The 11,335-nt window shown below is 34.8% G+C and overlaps 1 protein-coding gene across 2 annotated transcripts; it reads left to right on the top strand.

Moving 5' to 3' along the window:
- The first annotated feature begins 25 nt into the window (after window positions 1-25).
- Window positions 26-10,705, top strand: selenbp1 (selenium binding protein 1). Of its 2 annotated transcripts, none has more exons than XM_079893902.1 (12): window positions 26-354; window positions 1,382-1,438; window positions 4,316-4,428; window positions 4,557-4,742; window positions 6,020-6,140; window positions 6,214-6,396; window positions 6,468-6,649; window positions 6,777-6,855; window positions 8,675-8,796; window positions 8,917-9,009; window positions 9,225-9,343; window positions 9,975-10,705. In XM_079893902.1, the coding sequence occupies exons 1-12, from the start codon at window positions 351-353 to the stop codon at window positions 10,135-10,137; spliced, it is 1,422 nt and encodes a 473-aa protein (XP_079750028.1). In that variant the 5' UTR covers window positions 26-350; the 3' UTR covers window positions 10,138-10,705. The 2 variants fall into 2 exon arrangements, with proteins under 2 accessions (XP_079750028.1, XP_079750029.1); XM_079893903.1 differs by having other exon boundaries at window positions 58-354; window positions 6,468-6,653; window positions 6,781-6,855; window positions 9,975-10,697.
- Window positions 10,706-11,335: the final 630 nt, after the last annotated feature.

Below are 11,335 nucleotides of genomic sequence, written 5' to 3' on the forward strand. Positions count from 1 at the left end.
ATTAATAGTTTTGTGATTTGTTTTCGGCCGTGGAAAAGATTAGCCTATAGCAGCTGCAGAGTTGCTTTTCTCTTGTGTACTACTGTGTGAGAAAGTTATTCAATAGGGCAAATACACAAGAAAGGGGGTGAATTTCCTGTTTGCGTGCTGATTTCCAGGGACAGAGGTGCAAACGACATTAGATCTTGTTAATCTTCAATCGAATATCCGGGTGTGGTTTTTTTTAGGATCATCTCTCAGTCCCAGTGGTGTTATCGCTAAAAGAGTGAATCCAACCGTTATAAAATATTTCTGCACGTCGACGCGCTTTATCGAGTCAGTGAGTTTCCGCCTGTGCAAGCAGCAGCAGCATGGGTAAGTTAATTCACTTCTAATGCACGTTCGCCCATTGCAGAATTGTTGATTACACTTTATTTCAAGCATTCGACATTTTCATTCTCATGTTTAGAACGCAATAGCTCCAGTTTGGAGGAAAGTGTTGCTTCAGATTCTTTTCAATTATATAGGCCTACGTATAAGTTACCTGTCAAAGTCATTAAGGTCGATTTCGTGCAATATTGAAGCTGCGTTTTAAACATTTTTACCGAGGCATGTTGAAGACTTTAAAGCCCCATGTAAACAAAATCGAAGTTGTTGTTGTTGTTGTTGTTGTTTTTATCATTGCGGATGGTGCTGCGCATTAACGTTGTTCAGTGTTTACAGCTAACTTAATTCTTATAGTTTTACTTTATTAATTGATCTCGTGCAGTAGTGCAATACAGAAGTATGCCTAATTATGTTAATACAAATAATAAAAAATAATAAAAAACGTATACAACATATTTCTTATTGGTGCCTCATTAGACTCCATAAGGAATTGACATAATTTAAGACAGACTTTAAAAAAAAGTTAAAATTTTGCTTTATTTCCACAACACTTTTCAGTCAGAGATAGTTGTTCAGTAAGGAGGCTGACCTTTCTAACCCATAAACATTTGTCTAGATATCAAGGGAAGAATGTTGCACAATTCTTGGCAAGACACGTTGTCTCCTAGTTCGTGACATTGTCCATCTGTTGTAGTTGGTTTGTATTTGTACATGCATTTTTTTTAAACGTCTACAGAACAGTAAAATGTATTCCAATAGTTCACTTGGCTAGGCATCATTCATGCCTTTTAAGAATGTACACTGTAATGGACTCATACTCATATGTTGGTGCACCATGCAGGCAAATATTTTTCACTTTGAAATAATATATATATTTTAATGCTATAACAAGCAAAGTTGGGTGTATACTTCCCAGATTGCATTGAGTTGAGTCTGGCCTGCTTTCATTTTTGATAGTTTTGAGTGTAACTCACATTGTGATATTTGAGATCTGACATTTGATGTCTGCTTACAGCTTCAACTTGTTCAGGATGTGGCCCAGGATATAAAACCCCTCTGGATGCTATGAAAGGTGAGTTGCTTTAAAAGCACAAGGCAACATATTGTTTGAATGAATAGGTTGGTAGAGTATATTAACCCTTAATCAGTGTTTGGGGTCATTATGACCCCACTGGACTTTTCTTTCATTTTTTAAAAATGTTACCTTCATCTCAGGGGCATGAAACTCTGGGACTTTTCCTAAATAACCTATCTAAACATGCACAAAAAAACTGGGCTTGATTTGGTTGTTCTAAAGGTGTGTAAAAAAAAATTTACCTTTTAAGGTGTTTGGGGTCAAAATGACCCCACATTGAAAATGAATGGGAAAATGAAAAAAATGACTTTTTTTTATTTTGTTTGTCAAAAAAATCAAATTAAATCCATTATAAATCTGAAAATTTCTACATATAAACCAAGGTCTGGTCCTAGAGCATAAATAAAAAGTAGAACGAACTTTCTATCTCATACACACACACACACAGACACACACAAACACATAAACAAACAAACAAATGTATGTTTTTGCAACAGAGAGCATTTTTACAAAATTTGGCAAATAAAATAAACAAAACTGGCATAAATCTAAAAAAAATTTACATTTAAATCAAGGTCTGGTCCTAGAGCATAAACCCAAAGTGGAACGAACTTTCTATCTCATACACACATACACACAAACGCACACAAACACACACAAACACACACAAACACACACATGTATGTCACTGCAACAGAAAGCATTTTTATAGAAATTGGCAAATAAAATAAATAAAACTGGCATAAATCTAAAAAAAATTTACATTTAAATCAAGGTCTGGTCCTAGAGCATAAACCCAAAGTGGAACAAACTTTCTATCTCATACACACACACACACAAACACACACAAACACACACATGTATGTCACTGCAACAGAGAGCATTTTTATAGAAATTGGCAAATAAAATAAATAAAACTGGCATAAATCTAAAAAAAATTTACATTTAAATCAAGGTCTGGTCCTAGAGCATAAACCCAAAGTGGAACAAACTTTCTATCTCATACACAAACACACACAAACACACACAAACACACACATGTATGTCACTGCAACAGAGCATTTTTATAGAAATTGGCAAATAAAATAAACAAAACTGGCATAAATATAAAAAAAAATTACATTTAAATCAAGGTCTGGTCCTAGAGCATAAACCCAAAGTGGAACGAACTTTCTATCTCATACACAAACACACACAAACACACACAAACACACACATGTATGTCACTGTAACAGAGAGCATTTTTATAGAAATTGGCAAATAAAATAAACAAAACTGGCATAAATCTAAAAAAAATTACATTTAAATCAAGGTCTGGTCCTAGAGCATAAACCCAAAGTGGAACGAACTTTCTATCTCATACACACACACACACACAAACACACACATGTATGTCACTGCAACAGAGAGCATTTGTATAGAAATTGGCAAATAAAATCAACTAAACTGGCATAAATCTGAAAAATGTCACATAAGCAACATGGAACAAGCTTGTTCCCACACACACACACACACACACACACACACACACACACACACACACACACACACACACACACACACACACACACCAACACACACACACACAATCATGTCATAGTGGTGACTTGTAATGGTTCTGCAAATGTATATAATAATTTGATAATAATTATATAATTAATATTATATAATTATAATAATTAATTTGATAATAATAATAATTAGATTTTTTATGCATTTCAAAATGTTTAAATAAATATTCACATATATATATGTATATATATATCAAATTTGTGAGGAGAAGTGAAAATGAGTGAATGAATGGTTCTCTATGGCCCTCTATTGGATACATTTGGCCATTGCACTTTAATTCCTTTCCCATAAGAAATAAGTTTTTTCGACTAACCTTTAGATGGCAGTATTCCATCCCTAACACATAGAGCAATGCCCAAAAACCATTTATATTGAATTAATATCATTATTTAAGTGATTTTTTCTTTAAAAAATCATTTTTCATGAGCCAATTTATGGCCTAGTTATGTAATTGTGCAGTAAATAGGTAAAAAACTTCAAAATTTCCACAAAAACACAGCATAAATGTATAGTTGAGAAGTAAATAAAAAAAATGATATATAGTTTTCCATATAAAAATGTATATTTCCTTATGCAATCGCTCTTTAAAAGTTTGGGGTCAAAATGACCCCAAACACCTTAAGTGTCGTCCTTTTCAAACACTGATTAAGGGTTAACATGAGTCATAGTTGCAAGTTACTAAAAGGTAGCGTGACCTTTGCACTACTAGAGATTTACTGTCATCATCTTATCTGGCAGCTCCTCCTCCCTACCACCAGAGGTCCCCCTTACTTGTAGATTGGCATTGTTTTGCATTGTTTGGTTTGCCTTCTGTTTTACCTCACATTTGCCCGGCCAGAAACCCCCACTGGTGGTGTTTGCACTTGTTCAATGTCTACTTGTCTACTTACATGACATATTTCCTGTATTTGGCCCAAGTGTTCAAGTAGGCATGAAGACTGCAAGTGTGTATAGAACTTTTGATTACACGATTGGTCACACATATAGTCTTGGAAAAAATGCAAGTGTTTACAGAGCTTTTTTTTTATTTTCAATTCTTTGCATTTTAGAATAAACTTTTAAATGTCTTCTATACTTATAAAAAACACCATAATCACATAAATTTTTTAAATGGAATAAATATATTATTTTTTTATTTGTTTATTTAAGCTTGTAACACTCTTAATAGCAGATGTTAAGTGCAATTCATCAAATGTTTTAGACACAAATAGTACACCCTTTAGGAAATTAATTAATAAATTATAGGAAACAAAGATCAATAAATGTTTAAACTCTAAACTTAAAAATAAATTCTTCCAACAGGTCCTCGAGAAGAGATCGTCTACCTGCCATGCATTTATCGCAACACAGACATCCAGAAACCCGATTATCTTGCAACTGTTGATATCAATCCAAAATCTCCCAATTTTTGCAAGGTAAAAGCAAATATGATTCAAAACTAAAACTGTTTTAGATCAGAGTGTGGCAGCAACACATTTACTTTAATTATTTCCTTGTATAACTGTTACTTTAGTAACATTTTCTCCATTTTGTGATGGTCTAGGTGATTCATAGGTTGCCCATGCCCAATCTGAAGGATGAATTACATCATTCTGGTTGGAACGCCTGCAGCAGTTGTTATGATGATTCCTCCAAAAGGCGCAATCGTCTCATTCTACCTTCCCTGATCTCCTCCCGTATCTACGTCGTTGATGTAGGGACGGATCCTCGGGCTCCACGGCTTCACAAGGTTCGCAAGAGTCTGTTTATATAAGAATACACATATTTTGATGGTGTTAACTTAGTAAACATATGGGTTAGTAATTTGAGGTAGTAAAAGCTCCAGAAGGGCTGTTCTTACTTCAATGCATACACTTGAGATTTTGATCATTTACTGCTTGCTAAAGTACTTAAAACTTCAAGTTTGGTAAACTCAGACCAGCTAGTTTGTATCATGAAAAAAGGTTTGACCAATGGATGTCACAATCTAAATGATGAACCACTTGGGTGAACATCAAACAAAAAATGTTAGTGAATTCATATCATCTTGATTTAAAAGCTCAATTAAAGGAATAGTTCAGCCCAAAATGAAAATTATACTTTAATTGACTCGCCGTCAAGCCATCTTAGGTGTATATGACTTTCTTCAGAGTTATATTAAATAATATCCTGGCTCTTCCCAGCTTTGTAATGGCATTGAATTGTGCCCGAGTTTTTGAAGCTCCTAAAAGCACATCCATCCATCATAAAAGTAATCCATACAACTTCAGTCGGTTAATAAATGCATTCTGATGCGAAGCGATGGGTTTTTGTAAGAAAATATCCATATTTATAACTTTATAATCTATAATCACTGGCTTCACATGCATTCATGAGAGAGTCGATTTCCGGCAGAAGGGTGACCTCTGACCTGACGTAGGACGTAGCGTAAGCTTAAGTGAGAATAGACACGTGAACACGTGTGCGGCCGTTGCCGGAAGCCAGTGATTTATTGTTTATAAAATATAGATTTAAAAAACTCTTCACTTCAGAATGCACTTATTAACCCACTGGAGTCGTATGGATTACTTTTATGATGGATGGATGTTCTTTTTGGGGCTTCAAAAACTTTGGCATTATTCAATACCATTACAAAACTGGGAAGAGCCAGGATATTATTTAATATAACTTTGTTTGTGCTCGGCTAAAAGAAGAAAGTCACATGCACCTAGGAAGGTTTGAGGGTGAGTAAATTATGGGATAATTTTCATTTTTGGGTGAACTATTCCTTCAAGTTAAGAAGAAAGTTTTGCAGTACAACAGTAAACTTGAGTGCATTTTAACAGTTTGATTTGATTTTAGAAGCCCAGAAGCATGACGTCATGTCCTGTTGCCTTTATTGATTGGGGTCAGAAGTCATTTTCTTTAACATCTACAACACAATGCTTAACCTCAAGAGTGACCGCCCCTTAATACATGACTGTTGACTCTGAGAATGTTTTGCTCTTGCCAAACTCGTGAATTCTTTCCATCTCTGTCCTTCTCCAGATAGTCGAACCCACAGATCTGTTCTGGAAATGCGGCCTTGCCAACCCCCACACTTCTCACTGCTTAGGCAGTGGCCAAATCATGATCAGTACCATGGGCGATCCCTCTGGCAATGGCAAGGGTAAGATGCTGTGTTTACCTCGCTGTATTTACAATACAAACTAGGCTTACTTTTTGTTTGTGTTCATTGTAAGGTGGTTTTGTGTTGCTGGATGGCGAGACTTTTGAAGTCATTGGAAACTGGGAGCAGCCAGGTGAAGCAGCACCGTTTGGTTATGACTTCTGGTACCAGCCTCGCCACAATGTCATGATCAGCACTGAGTGGGGAGCACCCAAAGCTTTGGGAAATGGCTTCAACCCTGCAGATGTCAAAGCTGGTATGTGTACGTTCAGCAGTATGCTTGATGCATTGCAGCCGACTGGGAGTGATGATCGGATCTGTTTGCAGGTCACTATGGGCAGCGCCTCCATGTGTGGGACTGGACCACACACAAGCGGATTCAGACTCTGGATCTGGGGGAAGAGGGTGCTATTCCTCTAGAGATCCGGTTCCTGCACGACCCTGCTGCGGCTGAAGGATTCGTGGGCTGTGCGCTTCAGAGCACCGTCTACCGCTTCTACAAGACTCCGGCAAGTACATAAAAAAAACTTTCACAGTTAAAATCTAAAATCTAAAGGCTAAAACATGAACGTTAAAGGTCTTCTTTTTTCAGTTTTTAGGCAATTAATATTTTTAGCTTCAAATTTTGTTTTACAGAAAGGGGACTGGGCTGCAGAGAAAGTCATTAAAGTTCCTAGTAAAAAAGTGGAAGGTTGGGCTCTTCCTGAAATGCCAGGTAAGTGCTTTTAGAAATGTACTATAGTATAGTTTTTTTTTGTTTCATTTTTTTAATTCATGGAAATACTCAGGGAAGGAACAAATTCTTATGCACAATGTGATTTCCAAAAAAAACACAGCTGAACAGAGAAAATAAAGAAATATACTCTAGTAGATCAATAACTCCCAAATATGATGATCCCCTTGAAAAGGACCCCCTTTCTTAAAGGGTTAGTTCACCCAAAAATGAAAATTATGTCATTAATGACTCACCCTCATGTCGTTCCAAGCCCGTAAGACCTTCGTTCATCTTCGGAACACAGTTTAAGATATTTTAGATTTAGTCCGAGAGCTTTCTGTCCCTCCATTGAAAATGTATGTACGGTATACTGTCCATGTCCAGAAAGCTAATAAAGACATCATCAAAGTAGTCCATGTGGCATCAGTGGGTTAGTTAGAACTTTTTGAAGCATCGAAAATACATTTTGGGCCAAAAATAACAAAAACTACGACTTTATTCAGCATTGTATTCTCTTCAGGGTCTGTTGTCAATCCACGTTCACGACTCCGCAGTGACGCTGCTGATGTAAGATGCTGCTGACATTAAAAATATATAAAAAAATATAGCAATACCAAAATACAAACAATGTAGAATAGCTTGAATACAGCGTGCGTCTCCCTCAGACTGTAAACGAAGCTCGGGCGCACCAGATAACACGTCAGCAGCGTCTTACGTCAGCAGCGTCACTGCGGAGTCGTGAACGCGGATTGACAACAGACCCTGAAGAGAATACAATGCTGAATAAAGTTGTAGTTTTTGTTATTTTTGGACCAAAATGTATTTTCGATGCTTCAAAAAGTTCTAACTAACCCACTGATGCCACATGGACTACTTTGATGATGTCTTTATTAGCTTTCTGGACATGGACAGTATACCGTACATACATTTTCAATGGAGGGACAGAAAGCTCTCGGACTCAATCTAAAATATCTTAAACTGTGTTCCGAAGATGAACGAAGGTCTTACGGGCTTGGAAAGACATCAGGGTTAGTCATTAATGACATAATTTTCATTTTTGGGTGAACTAACCCTTTAAACAAAGGTGTCCATATATTTTTGTGGATAAAGACCCATTTATACTCTGTGAAAAAAAATACTTAGTGTGATATTATACATAAATTAAATAATTGGCTTTTATTTGTCATTGTATTAAAGTCTAAAGAAATCCTTAAAATATTCTGGTAAATATTTTGTTTTTTTCTTTGTATTGTTAATGTGATGTAAGATTTATCAACCTTTATATCTGACTGTTAAAGACTTGGGCTGTCAATAAAATAGTTATGCCCTGATATCTAACATTACTAAATTTTCCTTGGACCAAAGTGAAAATATTCAAATATTGTCTGGAGATTGTGTATATTGTTTTCTATTTTCTTTAGTGTAATGTAGGATGTATAAAAAAAAAAAAAAAAAAAAAAATATATATATATATAAAATATTATAATTATAATAAATAAATATATATATATATATATATATATATATATATATATATATAATTTTTTTATTTATTATTATTGTAAAAATTGTATGGGATTTATTTCTCAATTTTGGACTCGGTTTTAAAAGAATGAAATTGTAATAAAATTAAATTTAGTAAATGTTTACAACTTGTCGTAATAAACATTTAATATATGGAAATACGTTTAGTCAAACTTTTTTCTTTCTCCCAATATTTTCCCCATTTTGGGTTTTCCCTGGATCCCAGTTTGACAACCTGCTATAATGTCAAACAGTTAAAAAATATATAAGACACTGTTGATTTTTTTTGCCATAGGTCTCATTACTGATATCTTGATTTCATTGGATGATCGCTTCCTCTACTTCAGTAACTGGTTGCATGGAGACATTCGACAGTATGATGTCACCGACAGGAGGAATCCACGAATGGTTGGTCAGGTAAGACAACTTCGATTAGCAGGATCAAGATTTGTCTTCATTTATAGAATCATGTGAATGACGAATAAAGTGTCAAAACAGCAAAACTTGCATTTTTAATTCATGAAATGCTGTTTTGAGGTTTTCCTTGGCGGCAGCATTTTGAAAGATGGACCAGTGAAAGTATTGGAGGACAAAGAACTGGACAGCCAGCCAACCCCACGGATACTGAAGGTACCTTTTCATTTCCAAGTATGCTTCATGTGAGCTCTGTGTATACATTTGAGTTAGACATTTAAGCAGAGGAAAACAGCCTAAAGCTGTTGGCAACTAACTAATTGACAGATGACCCAGCTTAATGTCCTCCAAATCATTAGGTCACACAGAGCTAAACAGAGCAATTAGAGCACATAATTTGCTTGAGGTTAAAATGTTCTTTTCCTCATCAGGGAAAGCGGGTACAGGGAGGTCCTCAGATGCTTCAGCTGAGCTTGGATGGAAAACGACTGTATGTCACCACTTCTTTATACAGTGCCTGGGACAAGCAGTTCTACCCTGACCTTGTCAAGTGAGACAAATATTTTTTAGAAATGTCATTTGAGTATTTTGTGTAAGTAATAATAATATAGGTATGAAAGCTTGTTTTTGCCGCGGAATAAAAAAATTGAAAAAATAATTGCTACTTTTTATCTCACAATTCTGAGAAATAATGTCAGAATTCCGAGATATAAACGTGTAATTCTAACTTTATAACTCAATTGAAGTTCTGTATTTCTCACAATTCTGAGGGAAAAAATCAGAATTGTGAGGTATAAATTCTGACTTTATTTCTCAGAATTAATTGAGAGATATAAACTCGCAATTCTGACTTTTTAAAGACTTTAAAATAAAGTCGCAATTCTGAGAGATGAAATATAAATATAGGTATGAAAGCTTGTTTTTTTCCATGCAATTATAAAATTAAATAGGTAATTGCAAGTTTTTATCTAACATTTCTGAGAAATAAAGTCACAATTCTGAGATAAAAAGTAAGAATTGTGAGATAAAAAGAAAAGAAACAGTTTCTTTTTTTTTCTTTTTTTCTGTGGCAGAATCAAGCTTCCATTTGTACAGGTCAAGCATTATAGGCTTGTAAAGGCTGTTTAAATTGTTTCAGAAATGACCTCTGATTTGTTTATTATGCTCTTATTTCACTTTAGGGAGGGGTCAGTCATGATGCAGATTGACGTGGACACAGATAAAGGCGGCCTGAAGCTCAACGAGAATTTCCTTGTGGATTTCGGAGCAGAGCCAGAAGGTCCTGCTCTTGCTCATGAGCTCAGATATCCTGGTGGAGACTGCACTTCTGATATCTGGTTATGAAATTAGGGCCAAGCCATCATGTTCCTAGGAGCAGAATTACTATTCCCATATTCTCTCAATTGAATGGAGATATATCATCAGTTTAAAATCATGTTTAGTCTATGTATGGACCAAATCCTTAATCATATTATGTGTCTATTAACGATTCCAAGAGTGAATTATGTTGTAAATGACATCTCAACTTCAAAAACTTATTTTTGATTGTCTTTGTACTCTTTCTACTATTGTTTTAAATACACATTATGGATCCCAATGAACTCAAAGGTTTTGTGATTTGTTGTTGTAAGGGCTTTCCAAATCATTAGAATTGCAAAGCAGATTTTAAACACGTGATGCCGGTGCACAGAGAGAGGACACACTCACCATTACTGTAAGGGCACATATTTTGAAGTATCCGGTTTCAAATATGTTCTAACATAAAGCAATCAATTATGTTGTATTTTTGTTTTCTGTGTTTAGAAACTCTATATGGACATATAACAACTGTAATAACAAATGTGAAGATTTTTACATTTTTTGTTTCATCAATGTGCAGAGAAAGAGAATAAATACAACAGCGCAAACAATTTTCAATGAGTTATTTTAGTACTTGGGCTAGTTAAGTTCTGGTTTATTGCCATTCATACAATACAAGTATGAAAAGTTATCTCTTCAAGTCTGCAGTTAAGGACACATAATTTTGTAAACAAGCAGACTTTTTTTTTTTAACGAAGTACTGTAACATGAATAAGTACAATACAACAATAAATAGAAGGAATAGGTCAAATGGTTAGTAAGAACTATAACAAGTATCAAGTTAAATGTCATCCACTGACACAACCAGATGAAATCTGCAGTAGTAATGATTGTGCTAATGAAAATGTATTTAAATTTTATTTTTAAAAATTAATAATTACTTTATGTGTGTGTGTTTATATAAATATAATATATTACTTTTCAATTAATTTATTATCCTTATTAGTATTATTGTTGTTAATGTTCTTTCTTCTTGTTCTTAAATGGTGAGCAAAACGTTTCAACGTATGTTTTTAATGCATTAACATGCTATAAAAAAGAGCAAGCATGTAAAATATTTATCACACACACTGTGTCTGTGTCTCATAGCCTAGAGAGCTTTCTACCTAGATAACATTTGTGGGCATTGCATAAACGGCCCAGAATGCTGTCTTGTGTTTTGAGCCACAGGATGTAAGTGTGT

Source organism: Squalius cephalus (assembly GCF_949319135.1).
Source record: "Squalius cephalus genome assembly, chromosome: 15".
NCBI classification, from domain to species: Eukaryota; Metazoa; Chordata; class Actinopteri; order Cypriniformes; family Leuciscidae; genus Squalius; species Squalius cephalus.

Excerpts from the sequence above, each read along its gene's own strand:
- selenbp1 (XM_079893902.1), top strand. Across the intron at positions 1,439-4,315 it reads CCCTCTGGATGCTATGAAAG|GTCCTCGAGAAGAGATCGTC; the intron begins GTGAGTTGCTTT and ends TTCTTCCAACAG. Across the intron at positions 4,743-6,019 it reads GGGCTCCACGGCTTCACAAG|ATAGTCGAACCCACAGATCT; the intron begins GTTCGCAAGAGT and ends GTCCTTCTCCAG.